Source organism: Salvia miltiorrhiza, chromosome 3 (assembly GCF_028751815.1).
Source record: "Salvia miltiorrhiza cultivar Shanhuang (shh) chromosome 3, IMPLAD_Smil_shh, whole genome shotgun sequence".
NCBI classification, from domain to species: Eukaryota; Viridiplantae; Streptophyta; class Magnoliopsida; order Lamiales; family Lamiaceae; genus Salvia; species Salvia miltiorrhiza.
In genome coordinates this window covers 13,346,787-13,370,323 of record NC_080389.1, presented here as the reverse complement: position 1 = coordinate 13,370,323, position 23,537 = coordinate 13,346,787, and the positions used below count along the sequence as shown (strand labels likewise).

Genomic DNA, 23,537 nt, shown 5'->3' with positions numbered 1-23,537 from the left:
ATAAGCTGTTGGGCTTTCCCTACGTGATTTTAGAAGAGCACACGAAAAGTATCAGATAAGATCCCCTGTACTATTAATTTGTGTGTACCACTCTGAATTTATTATAGTTTTTAATTATATTTTCTTCAATTTTAATTTATTATACTTTAATATTATTAATAATGGTTCACTAATCCAATTAGGGTTTATAATTATTATTTTTATATTTATTTGAATTAATAATTGATTACTTGCGTTCATTAATTCAAAATTAGGTTATATAATTTTTTAAAATTTCAATTTTTATTGATAAATATTAATTACAGTTTATAATATAATAATATTTTTTATTTTTATAAAAAAACAATTACTCCCTCCGTCCCACTCCAATAGGCTCACTTCTTTTGTGCACGGAGATTAGGAAAACTTACTTTTTGGTAAGAAAGTGGTTTAGTCCACATCAATTAAGTACTTTTTTTGCCCAAAAAGGAAAATGAGCCTATTGAAATGAGACGGAGGAAGTATAAAATAGATAAATTAAGAGTGGCACACGGTGGTACACATAAAATAGTGGGATAGAGGATCCCATATGAGCTTCTCTTCTTCTCTTTGCCGAGCACTTGTTCGAACAAGTGTGTACCATGTTGTTGTGTTAAACCTTGGGGCAGATATTTCTTCTCTCCTTCTCTCCTATTTAATTTTTTTTCTTCAATTTTGATTATTTGTATTTTATAATTATTTTTATATTTACCTTTCAAATATTTAATATGTAATTAATTATTGTTACATTTGATTTGAAGAGCGAGGAGTTTGGAGAGATGGAGATGCCATGTCGTCCATGTCATTCAACGATGAGGTTGGGCGTGGACGAGGGAAGCCTTTGCGTGGTTTGTTATAATAAGGGAGATGTGTGGGTGAGGAAGGAGGAGTGTTAGGTGAGAGTGAGGGATGTTGTTGTTTATGAGCCTTGCCAAATTATTCCACTTGTGGCACCGGTTTGCAGAGGCGTAGATGCACACATTGTGAGTGAGTGTTAATAATGGATTAATTAATTGTATTGTTGATAAGGTTATCATGGAAAAGAATGGATAACAAAAAAACTCTCCTTTCTTTATCCTCATTTTCTACTAAAAGATAATTTCATTAATTCTCATTCATTATTTTCACTCGGATAATATTATCCGTCTTTCAAGTAAAAATGGTGAATGATTTTATTTTGTAGGAAATGAGGAAAAAGAAATGAGGCATTTAAAGGGAGAATTTTGTTAACCCTCATTTTCTCATGATAAATTTATCAACCAAAGTGAATACACCCTAAAATGTACATTAAATCTATCTTTCAAGATCTGATCTAGCTTCCAAAAACAGAGCAAAGTACTCATTGTTGGAAGTGAAAGCAAGAGCATAGTTAGAGAAGGATAAATCGTCTCCTACCATGCTACAGCGACTGTGGTGGCGCAGACTGAATCGGAGGGAGGGAGGACGGCAAATCGTAAACGGAAAGATAGAGAGGGAGAAGGTCGAGTGGAGAGAAGAAGAAAATTAAACTTAATAATCTGTCGTAAAGTTACAAAAATCTGGGCATATGAAATGACTTGGTGACCAATTTTGGAGAGAAATATTTTTGCTTTATTATGAAAAGGCAATTTTACCTAAAAGTGTTTTGTTGAGAAAACTAGCATTTGCACCCGGATTGCACGGAAAATATTTTATATTTTTATATTTATATAAAATTAATTCCTACTCAATTATCATATTTATAAATATAATAAAAAAATTAATTATTACTGAATATATTTGAGCTAAATATTGAAAAATATATATAAAAAAAAGAAAGATTCACAATAATAAAAATTGATATTGTGAAAAGGCAAAAAAATAAGTAAAAAAGTTTAAAAAAAAAAGGAGGGGGGGGGGGGTAATGGCCTCTAAATTCCTAAACTTTATCCACTTTAATTTCTCATTTTAAACCCGTACTTCAATTTCAGCATATAAATACTTAAACTTTGTTAGTTTTCTCATTTTGCACCCAACAATGAATTACCCCAAACACAGTTGACGTGGCAATATTATTTATGACCTGACACACACAAGTGTCTCAGAAATAATTAAACACGTAAATTAATTAATCTTCCTTGTTCTCTCTCTTAAAAATTAATTTAGTCTCTCATTTCCTCGTTTTTGTACAGCTAATGAACACAAATTTCTTTCCCCATTTCCCCTCTCTCAAAAATCTATATATCATTCTCTTCCTCAATTTCTTCTCTCTCAAAACAATCTTGATCTGCATAATGCAACTATGTCGTTCATACACTTGAAAACTCGCCTTACTGCTCAAGAATAACAACTCATGTCTTCTCTCATTCTTCCAAGAAACCACTTGCACACAGAGAACGTGGAATCACAAATAAAAAATCACTAGCGATCATTTTTCTCAAAAATTGAAAGACTGCATTTCAGAATCCATATTTGTGTCAATATTTGTTCTCCAAGTTTTGCAATGTTCCCGCATACCATAGCTTAATCCAATTCTTAAATATACTAAGAGAAATAAAGAGATGAAGCTTTCAATGCTAAAGGTAAGGAAATTTGCAGCAGAATTATAAAAAAAATGGCCAAATAATTGAGAGAGAAACATAGTCAGACCTCATTGTCAAAGATTGTCAATATTAGGGGTGGGGCAAAATACCGAAAAATCGGTATACCACACTTACCGTACCAAAAAAATACAAAAAATACCGAAATTTCGGTACCGTACCAAAAATTTTCGGTATGGCAACGGTATCATTTTTTCCATACCGCGGTATACCGATATATATCGATACCGCGGTATATGCCGAAAAACCGGTATATACCGTTGTTTCGGTATATATCATGCTACGATATATACCGCGGTATCGGTATATACCGAAAAAACCCGTATACCGTCAGAATAAAATATATATATATATATATTTAATTAGTGGTAAATTATTAAAAAGTTTTTTTTCATAATTACTAAAAAATTAATGATAACTTATAAAATATATAGTTATTTATTAATAATTAAAAACATGTAAATAAATTGAATAAATATAAAATAAATTGCATCTATGTTATTTAACTAAAGGACTTTAAAAAATATACAAGTATATTATATAACTATACAAGTATGAGCTACATATATATCTATATTTATATGTCTACATACTATAATTCTAATTCTAGAATAACTATATCTCTAGAATAAGTTACATTCATGTTATATAAAAAATTAACTAATAGATAATAATCAGTCATAAGTAAATTTTGGAAAGTAAATAAATTGAGTAAATATAAAACTCAAGCAATAATTACAAGATCCACTAGGTTATTGATGAAACTAGAATATCAATATATAGTCAATTATAATATATAACTATATAAGTGTGAGCTATATAGTTATATTATATATGTAGACTATAACTATAATTTTAGAATAAGTTAATTCTACGGATGTAAAGTAAACAAATCGAATTGAAGCGAATATTATTGAATTCGATTCACATTCGTAAAAATAATAGCATATTCCAATGGTTACTCGAATATCTTTCAAATTTTATTTGCTATTCATATTCGATCTGTACACTAATTCGCGAATATTCGAATCGAATCAAATATCCGTTTCAATTTTTTACAAGTATATTTTAAACAATATAAATCGAAATAGTACTTCCTACTATTTCATTTGACTTCTTACTATTTAATTCAAAATATGAAATACTTTCGTATGAATTGAATTTGAAATCAATGTTTTAATGCTTTGATTAATATTTAATTTTTATTTAAGTAAATATTGATTTTTTGTTTATTTCACTTTATATCTATTTTATTCTTTATTTTTAAATACGTAATCGAGCATTATGATTTTCGAATCATATTTGATAACTAATCAAATCAAACAAAATATTCATATTTGTATTCGAGTTAATCACAAAATTTCGTATTTGAATATCAAAAATTTGAATTGATTACCAAACTTAACCAAAAATATTTGATTCATTTAATTAAGGGAAAAAAATATAATTATGTCATTTTTCTAATATAAATAAAAGCAATTAATATCAAACAATGAAATACTTACTATATTTTCATTAAATTATTATTCAACACTCATTAAATCCTTGAATATAAATAAAAACAATATAATGCATTATTTAACAATATATCTCATGAAAAGATAAATAATAATATAACTATTTATTAAGTATTAGATACATAATATATATAATTTCATTGTTATCTAAGTTGATAATTTAACTTAATTATAGTGTACTAAAATAATTTTAAAGTTATAGGGTTACGTATATATTATGTTATATATAATAAAAAACTATATACGTATTATATATTACATATATTGATATTAATATACCAATAATTTCGATATACTGTAAGGTATGGTATACCGACTTTCGATATGGTATACCGCACTATCGGTACGACAACGGTATGGAAATTCTCATAACGAAATTTTCGGTATGCCGATTTTCGATATACCGAAAAGTACGGTACGGCAACGGTATGAAAATTCTCATACCGCAATTTACGGTATGGTATACGGTATGACGAAAAAATTTCGGCATACCGTACCGATCCACCCCTAGTCAATATTGTTAGGACCTTCTTATAGCAGATGTCAAAAATGAGGAAACGAGATATACTAATTTAATTTTTAAGAGAGAGAACGAGGAAGATTAACTAATTTATGTGTTTAATTATTTCTGAGACACCTGTGTGTGCCAGGTCATAAATAATATTGCCACGTTAACTGTGTTTTTGGGATAATTCATTGTTGGGTGCAAAATGAGAAAATTAACAAATTTTAGGTATTTATATGTTGAAATTGAAGTATGGGTGCAAAATGAGAAAGTGGGTAAAGTTCAGGAATTTGCAGGCCATTACTCCAAAAAATAATAAAAAGAATTTAAATTTTATTCAAAAAAAAGATGAGAGAATTTTTTTAAATTTTAATCTTTAAATAAATATAATTTTTATATTTTAAATTAAATATTTACATAAAATATATCAAATTAAAGCTTTTATCATGATTTTTAATTTGGTATTGATATTAAATATTTTATAATTAGTCAAATTTCATAATTTTAGAAAAAAATAAAATAAAAAAAGTAAGAAGATAAAGAAAAGGGAAATAAAAAGAAAAATATAGAAACTTACGTCTAGTCCCCAAGGGGACACCAAGCGGAATCTGTGCGAACTCCTGTCTACGAATAGTGAAGTCTAGGGTTCAAGCCCTACTGTTCCCCCCCCCCCCACCCCCCCAAAAAAAGTAAAAAAAAAAACTTACGTCTACAACTGAGAAGGTTAACCTTGAGTGGTTGGAGGTTTTCATGGAGCGATATGACCATCATTGGTTCTGTAGACAATTAAATTTGTCGTCGAATTAAATCGTGCCACGTGTAAATTCATGAATTAAATATTCAATTATATTTTCTATTTTATTAAATGGGATTTTATTCCTAATTAAATAGATATATATGATTAATATTTAATATAAATGAATTAATGGGCTCATGGACACCTAAAGCCCTAAGGCCCATGCATGAAGGCCCAAAACCCATAAAGCCCATGAAGCCCATCTCTAAAATCTATAAATAGAGGTGTTGGGGTGCTCATTATAACAACTCGAAGGAGCGGAAGATCGAAGAGCATAAAGAATTCTCTCTAGTATCACAAGTTGAAATGGAAGATTGAGGAGTTCAAAGAATTCTATCAAGTCTTCGAGTATTCATCAAGTATCCTTCAAATCTTCAAGATCTTCAAGGCAACATTCAAGTATCCTTCGAATCTTCAAGTATTTGAGCATTCAAATCTTCAAGTATCATTCGAATCTTCAAGTATTTGAGCGTTCAAATCTTCAAGTATCCTTCAAACTCTTCAAGTATTCCTGCAAATCTTTGAAGTGATCCTCAAGTATCCAAATCAACCAAGTCCCAAAGCTTCAAGGCGTTCTTACAAATTCTAAGGACGTTCTTCAAATCAAATCAAATCAAGTCCCAAAGCTTCAAGGCATTCTTACAAATTCTAAGAATGTTCTCAAATCAAATCAAGTTCAATGTTCAATCCAAAATCATGACTTAAGTCCTTTGGATTGACGTCATCAAAACAAGTATTTCAAGAACCTTCGAGTTTGTTCAAGAATCAAATGGAAGAGAAGAATCAGAGGATTAACTAGAGATTGCAACCCGCATAAATCTATCTTCAAATCTATCAAATTATCTTTGTAACGCATTTTTGTATTTTATCAAATTGAAGTACAAAATTTGTGTTTACAAATTTTGGCACGCCCGGTGGGACATCTCTACCTCTCATCTCTACTCTTCACCAAAAATCTTGAACAATGTCCATTCAACCAAATGCAACTGCTCCAGCTTCATCTAAAGGTTCTTCGGAAAGCATCGGTGTGATCACGCGAAGCAAAGCAAAATTGATGCAAGAGGTGTCCAAGTCGACCTCCCGTCTTCCATCTATCCATGAAGAAGATGACAACTTTGAGAGAAGCTTCACATTCCCCACTGAAAATTATCAACTCCATGCAAGTGTCATGATGACAAACACTTCCACCATGGAGGAACAACTCTTGAACTTGACAAAGATGGTTGAATCTCTAACCAAGCACATCCAAGAGCAAGATGCCCAGATTGCAAAGCTTAAAGGAGAAAAAGGAGATTCAAGCCACGCCAACAACGATAGGGAAGACGAAGAAAGCGAAGAAGATGGAGAGAATAACGATGAAGAAATCTCCAAAGACAAATCAAAGAGTGATGGAAAAAGGCCTTCAGGAAAAGACATTCTCTTCTCGTCTGGTGGCCTCATTCCCATTGACCAACTCAAAGAGTTCATCGAAGCAACAATGAAGAATAACTCCGATGGAAGCTCCAAGTCATCGTTAACTTACTCCAAGCCATATACTCGGCGAATCGACAGTATGAGGATGCCTCTTGGCTATCAACCACCAAAATTTCAACAGTTTGATGGCAAAGGAAATCCAAGACAACATGTGGCTCATTTCATTGAAACATGCAACAACGCTGGTACTTATGGAGATCATTTGGTCAAACAGTTTGTTCGCTCATTGAAAGGTAATGCCTTTGATTGGTACACCGACTTAGAATCAAACTCAATTGATAGTTGGGAACAACTGGAGCATGAGTTCCTCAACCGCTTCTATAGCACTAGAAGAACTGTCAGCATGGTGGAGCTCACAAGTTCACGTCAATTCAAAGAAGAGCCAGTCATTGACTACATCAACCGATGGAGAAACCTTTGTCTCAACTGCAAGGATCGATTGTCTGAATCATCTGCCATCGAAATGTGTATTCAAGGTATGCATTGGGGCTTGCAATATATTCTGCGAGGAATCCAGCCAAGAACATTCGAGGAACTAGCTACTAGAGCTCATGATATGGAGTTGAGCATGATGGCAAGAGGGATCGAAGGACCACCAATCCAGGAGTCTAGCAAATTCAAGCCAGAATTCAAGAAAGGAGGAAAACCATATGACAAAGCACCAAAGAAGGAATCTATGGCAGTGAAAGCAACTTCTGTGAAATTTCTAAAGAAAGAAGTTAATCAGGAAGACAACCAGAATGCTCCACGAGACAATCAGAACTCTTCCCGAGACATGGGGCAAAGAAGACTTACTTTGAAAGAAATGCAACAAAAGCAATACCCTTTCTTAGACTCTGATGTTTCAGGAATTTTTGATGACCTGCTCAAAGAAAAGCTTATCGAGTTGCCAGAAATGAAGCGACCAAATGAAGCAGGGAGGACAGACGATCCAAATTATTGCAAATACCATCGTCTGGTTGGGCACCCCATACATGATTGCTTCATCTTCAAAGACAGGGTCATGCGGTTAGCTCGAGAAGGGAAAATATCTCTTGAAGAAGACGCTAATACTGTAAATATGGTCTCCACCGACTTGAATGACATAATAGAAGGTATTGGAACCCTGTATGATACATCCAACCAAGTAGATGAAGAACCTGAAATAAACATGGAAGAAAACGATGATGCATTGGCAATCACATTCTCCAATGAAGACTTGCAACTTGGATTCGAACCTCATAACAGGCCATTGTTCGTGAGTTGTTATACACAGGAGCAAAAGGTCAATCGAATTCTCATCGATGGAGGCTCGGCAGTCAATATCTTGCCACTAAGGACTTTGAAGCAATTGGGAATCCAAGCAGAAGAGCTGTCAAACAGTCGATTGATGATTCAAGGTTTCAACCATGAAGGGCAAAGAGCTCTTGGAACTATAAGGCTGCAATTGCAGATGCAGGACATGGAGTCCACAGCGTTGCTTCATGTGATTGATGCAAGGACATCCTACAACATGCTTCTGGGTCGACCATGGCTTCATGAAAATGGTGTTATTCCTTCTACATTGCACCAATGCTTCAAATACTATCAAAATGGCACCGTAAGAAAAGTGGTTGGTGATCACAAACCTTTCACAGAAGCAGAGTCACATTTCGCCGATGCTCAATTCTATTTGGGAAGAACTAAAGCAACAATGGTGGAAAGGGATGTACCACAGGAGGAGTCAGGATCCCGCCAAGAGAAAGAATCTCGCCCAAAGATGGAAGGTTTCACCATCCCTTTGACTAAGATTGATGCCAAAAAGCCCATTCCTCAGTCACTCAAAGATTTTGTCCAACCAAAGCAAAGTGGCGCCACAGAACATGGAGATCTCTCAGACAAAGAACTCTCAAAACACTTTGGTCCGAAGGCATACAAACTCCTTGTGAATGCTGGATACAATCCCCAAGAAAGCTCCACGTCAAAGTCTCATGTGAGAAAAACTGCTAATACAAGCCAAAATCCCAAGGCAGGCTTGGGATACATGGTGCAAAGCCCCATTCGTATTGCCATCAAGAGAGCCACTGCTAACTATGCTAGCACCAAGCAAATCCCGAAATCTTCAAGCAATCGGAGAACCCAAAGGGTTTCTGTTTTCAAAAGATTGGATGAAAGAAAAGCTCAACGAATATCTGTCTTTAAAAGGCTTGGCAAAGGCAAGTCATGGAAAAAGGACGTGACAAAAAGGGCCAATGAATTGGACATAACAGAAAAGCTAAGGAGCTCGATTCCTTCTCGTATGAAGAGGTGTACCACTTTGCTCATATCATGTGGAAAAGAATTGAAGGCCAAAATGAAGACAATCATCTTTACACGGGATGCCGAAGACGATGAAGATAGAGAGAGTGTGGCTTCATCTTACTACATTACTAATGGTGCTAACAATCCAATTTCTCATACTACTCAAGGTCAAGTGCGTTGCGAAGATATTGTTACATCAAACCATATCACCTCATGTGAAGAAGTGGTTGTCGAAGAAGAAGACGCTGAAATAGCTCCTCAACAGTTTGAAGAAGGAGTTAAGGCTACTGTTGATGAATTGAGAGAAATTAATTTGGGCACTATTGAAGATCCACGACCCACTTACATCAGCGCGTTGCTGACCGTTGATGAGGAATACTCATATATCGAATTGCTCAAAGAATTCAAAGACATCTTTGCATGGTCTTATAAGGAAATGCCGGGGTTGAGCTCCAAGATAGCTGTTCATCATTTAGCCGTTAGAAAGGATGCACGACCAGTCAAGCAGGCCCAGCGTCGATTCCGACCAGAATTAGTTCCTCTAATTGAAGCCGAAGTGAACAAACTCATCAATGTGGGTTTTATTAGAGAAGTCAAATACCCAACATGGATTTCAAGCATTGTTCCAGTAAGAAAGAAAAATGGACAAATTCGTGTATGTGTTGACTTCAGGGACTTGAATGAAGCATGCCCCAAGGATGACTTTCCATTGCCAATTGCCGAATTGATGATCGATGCCACAACTGGGCATGAAGCATTAACCTTCATGGATGGATCTTCCGGTTACAATCAAATTCGCATGTCACCAAATGAGGAAGAGTTAACAGCATTTCGAACCCCGAAAGGAATCTATTGCTACAAAGTGATGCCATTTGGGTTGAAGAACGCTGGTGCCACTTACCAAAGAGCCATGCAGAAGATATTTGATGATATACTTCATAAAAATGTTGAGTGTTACGTGGATGATTTGGTGGTTAAGTCCAAAAAACGAAACAATCACCTGCAAGATCTACGAATGATTTTTGAGCGACTGAGAAAGCATCAGTTGAAAATGAATCCATTAAAATGCGCATTTGGCGTCAAATCCGGCAAGTTTCTTGGATTCATTGTTCGCCATCAGGGGATAGAAATTGAACAAGCAAAGATTGATGCCATACTAAAAATACCCGAACCTCGAAATATTCATGACCTGAAAAGTTTGCAAGGGAAGTTAGCATACTTACGAAGGTTTATTTCAAATTTAGCTGGAAGGTGTCAACCATTTAGCCGAATTATGAAGAAGAGTATACCATTCGAGTGGGATGAGTCATGTAGAAATGCTTTCAAGAACATCAAATCTTACTTGATGCAGCCTCCTGTATTAGCAGCACCTGTGCCAGGACGCCCCTTGATTTTATATATTGCTGCTCAAGAACGATCCATGGGAGCTTTGCTTGCGCAAGAGAATGAAGGTGGAAAAGAGAATGCATTATACTACTTGAGCAGGACAATGACACCAAATGAGTTGAAATATGCTCCAATTGAGAAGCTGTGTTTGGCATTGATTTTCTCTATCCAGAAGCTTAAGCATTATTTTCAAGCTCATACTGTCCGCCTCGTATCTAAGGCAAACCCTTTAAAGTTTGTGATGTCCAGACCTGTTCTATCTGACAGACTTGCAAGTTGGTACCTCCAACTGCAACAATTTGAGATTGTGTATGTTCCTCAAAAGGCTGTGAAGGGACAAGTGTTGGCAGACTTCTTAGCAGACCACCCAATTCCGGCTGAATGGGAGCTAAGTGATGACCTCCCGGATGAAGATGCACTTGTAATCGATGTCGCCCTACCATGGTGGATGTTTTTCGATGGAGCATCTCATAAAGAAGGTGCTGGTGCCGGGATCGTGTTCGTGACACCAGAACGTCAAGTGCTGCCATTTTCCTTCACTCTAACTGAGAATTGCTCTAACAATGTAGCAGAATATCAAGCTCTGATCCTCGGTTTGGAAATGGCGTTGAATATGCAGCAATCTCACCTCAAAGTATATGGTGATTCTAAATTGGTGGTTAATCAAATACTTGGACTGTATGAAGTGAAGAAACCTGAATTATTGCCATACGTCAAGTATGCTCGCAAGATCATTGAGTGGCTTGGAGATGTGGAAATCGAACATGTTCCAAGAAGTGAAAATAAGCAAGCAGATGCCTTGGCTAAACTCGCGTCTACCATAGCTATGATCAGTGGCGAAATTCAAATTCCAGTGTGTGAAAGATGGGTTATACCACCTATTTTTGAAGAAGAGAAATGCGAAGAAATTGAAAGTCATCTTGTTGAGGTCTTCGAAATTGAGGAGGAAGATTGGCGCCAGCTGTTGGTCGATTACTTGAAGTATGATAAATTACCAAATGATCCACGTCGAAGGGTTGACATCCGACGGCGCGCCACTCGCTTCATTTTCTTCAAAGGGACGCTTTATAGAAGGTCTTTTGATGGAATATTTCTCAGGTGCCTAAGTAGTGAGGAAGCTGCTAAAGCCATGGAAGAGGCGCATTCTGGCATTTGCGGTGCTCATCAGTCAGGTCCAAAGCTGCACTTTCGAATCAAGAGGATGGGCTACTACTGGCCAACTATGGTGAAAGATTGTTTGGATTATGCGCAAAGATGTCAAGCCTGCCAATTTCATGCGAACCTGATTCATCAGCCACCCGAGCCACTACACCCCACAGTTGCATCCTGGCCTTTTGATGCTTGGGGCATGGATGTTGTTGGTCCATTGACAAAATCATCAGGGGGGCATTTATACATTTTGGCAGCGACCGATTACTTCTCCAAGTGGGCTGAGGCGATACCATTAAGAGAAGTGAAGAAAGAGACCGTTGCTGAGTTTATCAAGACCAACATCATCTATCGCTATGGAGTTCCTCGCTACATCATAACTGATAATGGAACACCTTTCAGCAACACGGTGATAAACAAGCTTTGTGAAAAATTCGGCTTCAAGCAACGGAAGTCATCGATGTATAATGCACCGGCAAATGGGTTGGCTGAGGCATTCAACAAGACTTTGTGCAATCTGTTGAAGAAAATTGTTTCAAAATCAAAGCGTGACTGGCATGAACGTATTGGGGAAGCATTGTGGGCATATCGAACCACCTATAGAACTCCTACGCAGGCAACGCCTTACTCTTTGGTATATGGGGTTGAAGCTGTCATTCCTCTCGAGCAACAAATTCCCTCTTTGAGAATGGCCATTCAGGAAGGGCTAACTGAAGAAGAAAATGCACGTCTGCGTTTGGAGGAACTCGAAGCTCTAGATGAGAAAAGGCTGGAAGCTCAGCAAAAGTTAAAATGCTACCAAGCTCGCCTCTCAAAGTCTTTCAACAAGACGGTGCGAGTGCGTTCTTTTCAAGTTGGAGATTTGGTCCTCGCTGTGAGGAGGCCAATCGTTGTCACTCATCGTGTTGGAAACAAATTCGTATCAAGGTGGGATGGCCCATATATTGTCAAGGAAGTCTACACAAACGGAGCATACAGGCTTCTTTCTGATGACAACGTCAGAATTGGGCCTATCAACGGCAAGTTCCTGAAACGTTACTATCCTTGAAAGGTGGTAGAAGTTGAAGCATGTACATATGTATATAGTTTAATAAAAAAAAAATATATATATAGAAAAGCACAAAAAAAAAAAAAAGCCAAAAAGATGAGTCAGATGAAAAAACCAGAAATGGAAAAAAGCAAACAAAATGGAGTGTATGAAGACAGCTCCTTGACGCACGAGCCTAAACTGCATGTTACTCCTGGCCCGCATGAGTATAAACTGTGCACGGCACCCAATCTCAAACACTTGTTGATCCTATGAACTACGTTTTGACTTGATCCCTTTCAAAAGGGTACGTAGGCAGCTTAGATAATTTCTAAGTTCAGTCATAAGTTGTGTTTGACTCTTTTCAATTTATATCATCAAGTTATGATTTAAGTTGATTATGTGAAACCAAAAGACGTTTCATTCCAAAATAGCAAAAAAAAAATCAAGTCATCAAAAGAAGCACAAGCATCGGGAGAAGATGTCAAAATATCCATGACAAACCAAATGAGAATCATCAAAAGAGGAATGATAAAAATGCAATATACTAAGCAAAAGGGTCTTGATCTCTCAAAATCTGCTGCATAGACTCTAGTGAAAGCTTCAAGGCTTCCAAATTCTTCAAGACCTCATCATTTCTCGAAGCCTCCTCAAGCTTGGCCAGGTCTTCCTTGAGTACCTTGACCTCACCACGAGTAGTCTTGAGTATCAGGCTTCGCTGCTCCAAAGACACCAACAATTCTTTCTTGCGTTTCTCCAACTCATCAAGATCCGCTTTTAAAGCATCACAATTCGCAGCATCCTTCTTCTCTTTGGCAAACTTCTCTTGAAGGCAAACCTTGACCTCTCGAACTTTGAGTGTGTGGCCTTCATTGATCTCATGAGAAGCCGACCTTACTTTATCAAAAGTGGTGGCTTTGGAGAATAGTTCATCAATACTATCTTCAAGGTTGGAAAGGTCAAGACCACAAATAATCTTCATACGGGAAAGGCCACTCCGTATCTCGTCTTCAAGCGCCGATAGAAACTCGACTTTGGTTCTCTCAACCTTGTCACGAAGCTTTCCCCAGATGATCCTGCAGCACGACTTGAGTTCATCATCGATCATGCGTGTGGCATTGAACTCGGAAGGCGCCCCACATGATGGCATTGGTCGGGGGCGGGATTGTTTAGCAAGACAAGGAATCTCGTTTGACTTATTGGATTCAATGGATACACAGTCGATTGGTGAGCCCTTCTCAAGATTATTTCCAAACACTTCTTTCAAAGTCTACAAAAGGGCAAGAAGAAGATGCAATTAGAATGGAAATTATATATCAATACGAAAAGAAGATAAGAGATGAGGAAAGACCTTGTTCACATCGGCATCCACTAGAGTTGGCTCTTCCTCAACGTGACCCTCGGCCGGTTTTGAGGACCCCGCAATTCTCTTCTTTTTCCAATTACGCTCAGAATTGCTACTACCAGAATCAGCTATAAGGGTGGTAGAGACGACCTTCCTCTTTCCATCTTTGGAGTTGATTGCTTCTTCCTGATATTTTCTTTTAAAAGTGATATGAGCCGGAGAAGAGATTTTGTTTTCAAAAGAAAATCTGTACGTCCTATCCCACCAAGTCTTATAGTCGACTGAACAATGTATCTTCATGTCCAAAGAAGATCGTGGAAAACATGCCCTTGATCGCGATCTGTGCAGCAAACACATGCGCCAAAGGTTGAGACCTTCTTCCAAAGATGTCCTTCGAATGTTCTGAGTAAGGCTGCTGGGTACGATTTGGTAATAGCTAAATTGACGGCTGAAGCGGTGAGGACCATAAGACTCCACGATGAAGTGGTCATCCAGCCGGCGAACCAAAAAACTCGAGCGAATAGCCATGAAGAAGCATTGCTCAATCTCTCTTGTATTTTCACCATCGACATAGAAAATGTCATCTTCCTTGGTGAATGTGTTTACAGGTTCATTACCTAATCTTCAAGTGCTTAAGCTAAGAAATTATGCTTGCGAACGCAGTTTCTGGGAAACAAAAGACACAAAAGAAACGACGAAATTCTCGGCAAAGAAGATACAAAAGAAACGACGGAATTATGGAAATGATAGCTTTCAAATTCGTCTGAAGCGTTCGATCTTTCGACAATATAGATATGATGTCTGCTCCTTTTCAGGTTAAAGATTTGTAAAATTTGAATAATTTGGTTGCGTTTATTTCGAGAATTGCTCTATATAGATATATGTAGTCACAAAGCCATCATTTTCAAATTGAGTTTTTTTCAAAAATATTGGTGAAAATGCACAATTGGCCTAAGCATCTTCCTCTGCACATTTAATTTGCTACTTGGTTTTGTTAGATGAGATTCCCATTTTTACTTTTTTTTTTCGACTGCAGAGTTTTGAATTGCCATTGTTTATGACGTAGCTCATCATACTCGAGTGTTCAAATTAAGAAGGCAAAGAGTTGATGGTAGAGTATAGTGGATAGGAGTGGGCCTTTTGTTTTATACGTTTTATTGGGCTTTAGCCCACTAAGGTTTATATATTAGTCCACATTGCTTATGATTTGTGAAAACACCTATAAAATTAAGGGCAGCTATGCTTGTGTATGTGTGCTAGGAAAGGAGAGAGAGTGTAGTGACCCGCTCTTTTTATATTATTTAAATATGGTATCACGATATTTAATATCGCATCTTTCAGTAAATGGAATCCAGTTGACAGTTTATGAGAATCCAGCTTATGATCCTGATTTATTATCGGAGACGAAGTTATTATTATAGCTTTATGCTTTTGTATCGCGTGAGTAAATCGCGATGAGAATTATTGAACCATTCAATAATTATTATTTAAATGGAATCCAGTTGACAGTTTATGAGAATCCAGCTTATGATCCTGATTTATTATCAGAGACGAAGTTATTATTATAGCTGATTTATTATCAGAGACGAAGTTATTATTATAGCTTTATGCTTTTGTATCGCGTGAGTAAATCGCGATGAGAATTATTGAACCATTCAATAATTATTATTTTCAAGTTATAACTGACATAGCGAAGTCATGTTATTTATTAATCGAGAAACAGATGCAGTTATATTTTATTAGTGCTACTAGAAGTCGTGGAATTATTCCGACTGCAAAGCAGATTAAATCCACGGATTTAATTTAAGTTATATTACAGTTTATCGATATTGGCAAGCAAGGAAGCAGATATCAAATGAATACAGAAAGGCGATGTTTAGGAACTCAAACCATATTTTATTTACAGTTCACGTATTACAGTTTAGTTCCCAGCTTGGGGAAATTTGTCTAGTATATTACAGAGGTTGGATTTACATGGCCCACTTACTGCCATACACTCAAGTTTGGGCACATTAGTCAAACAGAGAGAAAGTTCAAAAGTAGGGAATGCGGAAGGAAGAGCCGACCACCCTCTGCACCCCATCTCTTCAGTCGCCTCCAATGGCTGCCCGGTTCCCTCAAGCCTCTACTTCCAGCCGCCCTATCTCTGCACACCTTACTAGCATACTCAAGTATGCGACGCTAATTTTTCTATTAATACCAACCCAGCCAGCAAATGCTATTTTTCATTCTCAGCTCATTTCACCAAGAACTTGAAGAACAGGCCGCGTGTTTCTGCCAAAGCTCTCAAGGTAAGGCTTGGCCTCAATATTTCATCTCTTTTCATCAAAGTTCACCTGCATTAACAGAAGGACCAATGTTCATTTCAGTAATTTCCTGAGTTAAAACCAGTCGGCTATAACAAACAATTCATCAATCAAACCAAACAACTGCAAGGTAAGCTTTGTTCTTAACTTTGCTATTTCAGTCCAAAAGTCTCCTTCATTCATTAAGCATCGGCACCTTCAATTCATTTAAGTTATTACACATTTCTTTCAACTCCAATAGCAAGCAATCAGTTCAAACATTCGAAGTAATTCACTATCTCAAATACCCATTCCAGTAAACATTCATACCAAGCATGATCATGATTAGTTTCACAGGATATAAGACCCTCATAAGCATCTTGAACTTAGTAAATACACCAACTACGCTTTCATGAGCTAAGGATATATATACGAGTAAACGAGCATATTGAGATGTAAGCAAAACAAGAAGATTGCACCTTGCCTAGTCCGATTAAGAATCGATTGAATGGGTTAGACTTAGCTTTAAGGGAGGGAAGGGCCGGCTGCCCAAGGCAACTGCCAAACCTCAACTGCCGGAACGAAGAAGGAAGGCGGCGAACTCTCGTCGTCTTGCCTGCATCGGAATGACAGCAACGGCGGCCGAAGAAGGAGAAGCCGACCGGCGCTCCGAATCAGAATCGCGGTAAAGCCGCCGACTCCCAGAACGCCAACGGCGATGGGTGCAAACCAGGCACGGGATTCCGCCGGGTTTTGAACGCAGATACAACGCTCCGGAATCTCGCCCACCTCAGACGGCGACCGCTCGCCGGATTCCGGGCGAAAGAGTAGCAGCAGCAGCAACGATGATTCCTTGAGAATCAGGACGCGATTTGAGGCTCTACGGAGAAGAGAGAAGAAGGCGACGGGGGATAGATGCTTCGACAATCAAGGTCGACCGGAGCCGACAGCCGCTGAACGGCCGAGGAAGAGGAAGCCGGCCGGATTTGAGAGGTGGCCGAGCGTAGGCTTTGAGAAGAAGGACGAGCGGCTCCTTGAGTTTGAGATTAGAGAGAGGACCGGATTTGACTATGCAATTGGGCCTCACCTTTTTAAGTATTTCAGGCCGAGATTTGGGCTTCCTTATGTTAAATTCGAACTGGCCCAGTCTTTTTACTTATTTGGGCCTTTTTCCTTTAATTACTTATTGGGCTCGAATTGTTTTAAAAGTTTGGGCCGATGGTTATGTCAGAAAATGGGCTATTCCTCTTTTAAGTCTTTGAGCCCAGAGTTTTTAGTTCGTTTCATCGAGCTATGTGCTTGATTAATTTGGATAAACTATTATTATTTCCTTCAAGTTCAAATTAATTATTGTTTTTGGACTTCAGACTTTAAAGCGAGCTGTCATTGTTTATTTCATTAAAGCCACTTGTTTATTTAATTAATTGGCTATCCTCTTTTGAGCCTATTAATTATTTGAGGTTACGTTAGTAATTATGTTTCTATCGAAAAGCTCGATAATTTCTACGAGGTCACATCTCGATTAAAGTCGAGTTAGTTCTTTTATTTCGATCGAGTACAAAGGCGAGGTTTATTTCACAATTAGAATATTCCGATGGGAACGGAAGAGTCACAGCTTTATTCGACCGCGATAAGCGAGAATTAGCTAAATCTATTAACGAGGATTAATAGTAGAATTCCCGACTATCGCTCAGAGGATTAGTTCATGCATACCAGATTCATGCATGAATATTATGCATCTGAGAATTTTTCCCGAGCAAGTATCTTATGTATTTTATCGAAATCAAGGTTAAGGTCGGGAATAACGATCGATCAAGGACAAGCGCGAGAGTGAGAGCTACTCAAGGAATCATAGCGCCTTAGCAAATCCTTGCTATCAGGTGGGCATTTCTTACGCATAAATAAAAATGCTATTGAAGAACTATGCAAGTTTATGCTTTAAAATGCAAATTGGATTTAAGTGTGTTATGCTTTATTACGCTTAAATGATTTAAGCTTTATTATTCTTTATTATTACGCTAAATGATTTACGCTATGCTATTTACGCTTATTTATGCCTTATGTGATTTACGCTTTGTTACGCTTGAATGCTTTACGCTAATAGTTTAATGCATGTGATGATGCTAGCGTGTATTGGGGAGGCCTCCCTCAATAGTACGATGCCGTGTCCGCTGAGGGAGGCCTCCCTCACGGCGCGATGCCTGTGTCCGCTGAGGGAGGCCTCCCTCGCGGCGCGATGCCTGTGTTTAAGCGTCCGTTGAGGGAGGCCACCCTCAACGGTACGATGCTAGCGTCTATTGGGGGAGGCCTCCCTCAATAGTACGATGCCGTGTCTGCTGAGGGAGGCCTCCCTCACGGCGCGATGCCTGTGTTCGCTGAGGAAGGCCTTCATCACGACGCGATGCTTATTAATAAGACTTTCGATGAAAAAAAGAATGCACTCACGCTATTTATGGTTTTGAAAATCTTAAGCATATACTATCACATCATCTAAATTGGATACTTAGGCATAAGTCATGGAGATTTATAGCGGCTATAAAATCATGAGCTTAAAGATTATTCTATACGCATCACTTATCTTACTGCCTTCACTATAGCCACCAAAAGATACAATCTAATTTCTTCTATGTTTGCTTCTATGTTCTGTCGTAGTGGTGATCTCATATCTTAATAGCTCTATGTTCATAGGGATTCATTCCATAGGCATACTTAATCGTGCTTGCGTAAATCATTTCATTCAAACAACATAACATAGCTATTGACAGTTACACACTTTGTTATTACGATAATTCTCACTTTTTGTAAACATTAACTCAAACTTGGAAGAGCTTACCATTCTGCCTTGTTGAGTGTGATGCGATGAAGTGCTGAGCTTTGTCGACTGAATTCTAGACACTTTAGTGATCCATTCTAAGTTTGGCTTAAATAAACTCTTAGGCTCAGAGGAAACGAACTGCTCTGATACCATTCTGTCACGACCGGCCTTAATTAAGGATAATTAAGCTGGGAAAACCATGACTGGGGAAGAAAACTTAAGAAGCGGGTTTAGAAAGGGGCGCATGAATGAATACTCAAAGAACTTGAATAAGCGTGAATTATTCCTTGAAAGGAAAAAAGGCATAGCTAGAGGTTGACTAAAATATAATCAGCGTTTGCAGCGGAAGGCGTAACTGAAATAATCAGTGTTTACAGCGGAAAGCATAACTGAGATACATGTATGAAGACATGTATCCTTTCTGAGCCTACTTTAAGTTCGACAAAAACTCCACTCAGCAACACTTCATCGCCCATCACAGCTCAACCTGCACAAACATAAACAACGTAGGGCTAAGTACAAGAGTACTTAGTGGGCAGTTGCCAAAACTAAAGCATAAACTTAACATCATTAACAATTTCACAATATCACATAAGAGGCATGAGGTTCTTTCAAATCCTTTGTTTACTGACATTTCCAAAACCATAAATAGCATGAGCGCATTCTTCAATATCAACAATCATATAACAAGCATCGTGTCGTGGAGAAGGCCTTCCCCAACGAACACGGGCATCGCGCCGTGAGGGGGGGCCTTCCTCAACGGTCACGGCATCGTACTATTGAGGGAGGCCTCCCCCAATAGACGCTGTAACACTGGCATACTGGCATCGCGCCGCAAGGGAGGCCTCCCTCAGCGGACACGGGCATCGCGCCGTGAGGAAGGCCCTCCTCAGCGGACACGGCATCGTACTGTTTAGGGAGGCCTCCCCCAACAGACGCAAGCATCAAACACAGGCATAAACTCATTAGCATAAAGCATTCAAGCGTAAACAAGCGTAATTCACATAAGGCGTAAATAGCATAAACAGCATAACGTAATTCATTTATCGTGAAGCATAATAAAGCTTAACTCATTTAGGCATATTAAAGCATAAGACTTGCATAGTTCTTTAATAGCATTTTAATTTACGCGTAAGAAATTGCCCACCTGATAGCAAGGTTTTGCTAAGGTACTGTGACTCCTTGAGTAGTTCTTACTCTCGCACTTGACCTTAATCACGAGAATGTAAAATAAGACATTGCCTCGAGGAAAATTCTCAATTAATGAGAAAGCGTAATTGTAACTATGCATGAATCTGGTATGCATGTACTAATCTTCTGAGCGATAATCGGGAATCCTACTATAAATCCTCGTTAATAGGTTTAACTAATTCTTCGTATAACGTGGTCGAATAGAACTGTGATTCTTCCTTCCTCATCGGAATATTCTAGTTGTGAAATAAATCTCGCTTTTGTACTCGATCGGAAATAGGACTAACTCGGCTTTAAACGAGGTGTGACCTCGTAGAAATTATCGGGCTTTTCGATAGAAACATAATTACTAATGTAACCTCAAATAATTAATAGGCTCAAAAGAAAGTAGCCAATTAATTAAATAAACCAGTGGCTTTAATGGAAATAAACAATGATAGCTCGCTTTAAAGTCTGAAGTCCAAAAACAATAATTAATAGACTGGGCAGCTCATTTACTAAATAAGAATCGGCTCATCCACTGATAAATAATTGGGCTCTATCTAAATAATTACTGCAAGGCTTAACTAAAAAAGTAGCTTCAGCCCAAGTGATAATAGTAATTAATGTGGGCTGGAAGGAATAAATCTCAGTCCAATAGGCAATTTAATCGGCCCAAATGGTGAATTAAATTGGCCCAACGAAATATAAATGGGATTAGAATAATAGCCCATCATAAAATATGCATCAGCCCAACTCCTTAAATAAATCAAGCCCAATAGAAATAATGAGAAGGGCCAATTAAATAAAAGTCTGGCCCAGTTCGAATTTAAATGTGAAAGCCCAAGCAATTAAATAAAATCAAGCCCAAACTTAAAAGCCTTTGGCCCAAAACAATTTAAAAGGGGAAAGCCCAAATAATTAAAATAGGAAGCCCAATTCCTCTCTCAACACACTCGGTCCTTTTATCTCTCTCAAACTCGGACACTGATCTGTCACAAAGCCGATCTCTCTCTCTCTCTCGGAGCCGCTCGCCCCTTCCTCTACAGTCTGCTCGCTCGGCTCCTCTCAAAATCCGGTCGGTTCCACCTACTCCGGCCGTCCAGCCATCGTCTGCTATCACCGGCGTCATTCTTCTACGTGTCTATCCCAGCGCCGCCCTTTAGTCTGCATCGTAGAGCCCTAATCGCCAAATACCAGGTCGCTGCTGCGGTCGCATCCTCCTCCGAAATCCGACGGGCTGCTGTCGTCTGGGAGCGGCACTGCTCCGGCCTTGGAGCTGATTGTCCTCGTCTGGAACCCAGCGATTCAGTAGGCGTTGGCCACACTCATCTCTCCCCTCGTCTCAACCATGAAATCAGTCGGCGCCGGCTGTTCTTTCTCTCGGCCAAGGTCTGATCGGCGTCAGCTGCCATTGCGCCCTAGTTCCGACGCCAACGGAAGCTCCGTCGTCACGCCGTCTTCCGATTCAGAGCAGGGCAGTCGCCCCTTCCCTTCTACAGCTAAGTTACATCTCGCCCCCTTTTCTACTGGTTCTTAGCGTAAATTAGGCGAGGATAAGGTGTATCTCTTCTTGCTTTGCATAAACTCATATGCTCGATTAAAACTCATACTTGAACTGTCACTTGCTCATGATCGCATAGTTGGGGTGTTTACTAAGTTCAAGATGCTATAAGGTCTTCTATGATTGAAACTGATCATGCTCATGCTTTAATATGAATGCTCACTGGTATGGATAATAGGATAGCATGATTACCTTGAAGTATACTGTTGGTTTGTGGCTGAGCTTATCAAACGAATGAGCTGTGAATAAGCCGAAGCTTGAAGCCTTTTTGTTGGTTGAATATTGCTGTTTGTCGAACTGGAGTAACTGAACTTGAGGTTTCTTGATACTTTGGCAGAACTCCCTGCTGCTCTTTTATAATTTTTGTGAGAGTGGAAGTTTGCATTTGATGGTTGGGATTTATGCTTAGTAGAAGACTTTGCTGCTGCATACTTGAGTATGCTAGCAGGATGTGCAGGAAAATAGGGTGGCTGGAGGTTGTGACATGAGGAACCGGGCAGCCATTGGAGGGCGGCTGAAGAGATGGGAGTGCAGAGGGTGGTCGGTTACTCTGCAGCATACTTTTTTTTTTTTTTTTTCTCTCTATCTCTTTGACTTTTGTACCCAACACTTAGTAAGTGGCCCATGTAAATCCAACCTTGTGATATACTAAACGATTTTCCCCAAGCTGGGAACTAAACTATAATCCGTGAACTGTAAATAAAATACTGGCTTCGATTTTCTAATTATCGCATTTCTGTATCTGCTTGATATCTTTTTCCTTGCCTGCTAACTTGATAAACTGTAATATAACTTAAATTAAATCCGTAGATTTAATCTGCTTTGCAGTCGGAATAATTCCTCGACTTCTAGTAGTACTAATAACGGAGGCGGGAGGGAGAGACCGAAGTGGTAGAGAGAGAGAGAGGGAGAGGGAAATTACGTGTTTTATTAGACTTTTAATTAGGGATTTCATTAACATTAAACACTCCCTTATTTTTTCTAAAAAAGGAAACGTGCCATCAATAACGGGACAACCCAAAAAGGAAAACGTGCCATTAATAACGGGACGGAGGGAGTATATATTTATAAGAATATATTAATTCATTAGATATTACACTTAATCTATGTGATATATATATCTATAGCTATTGATAAGGCTTATAGATAAATATATTCATTCGATAAATTATCTAATAAAAGTAATGAATTAATAGATTTTCTAAAATAATAAATTATCAAATAAAATAACATTAATTGCACGTACAACATACGTTCTTTCTGCTAGTAGTTTTTAAAAATGAAAAAGGACCTAATTTTTGTGAATATCTCAAAATGATAAAAAAAAATGACTATTTTTTTGTGGACGGATGGAATATTAAGAGCACCTCTAATGAGGGATAGATTAAGATCATTACATAGTTTTTAACGATTGATATTTTGATTGTTAAATATAAAAAAAATTAAAATAAAATGATCCCTTGTTAACGATCGAATATTCAGTCGTTATTATTTTTATAAAAAAAAAAACTGAAAACATAATAATTATCGATTAAATTGGATAATTATTTCCCAATCATCCTAAAAAGTAATTGCATTGAATTCTACACTAACCAAGTATCGTGAATAATTTATAGATTTCGGTAGAATTAATTCATAATTTCAGTAGAATTGATTTATAGATTCAATGA

At 37.9% G+C, this 23,537-nt stretch overlaps 1 protein-coding gene across 1 annotated transcript; it reads right to left on the bottom strand.

Moving 5' to 3' along the window:
• Positions 1-13,161: 13,161 nt before the first annotated feature.
• LOC131017562 (uncharacterized) lies at positions 13,162-14,626 on the bottom strand. The gene is made up of 2 exons (XM_057946363.1): positions 14,040-14,626; positions 13,162-13,958 (listed from the first exon to the last, which is right to left on the bottom strand). Exons 1-2 carry the CDS (start codon positions 14,559-14,561, stop codon positions 13,236-13,238), a joined length of 1,245 nt encoding a protein of 414 aa, XP_057802346.1. The 5' UTR covers positions 14,562-14,626; the 3' UTR covers positions 13,162-13,235.
• Positions 14,627-23,537: the final 8,911 nt, after the last annotated feature.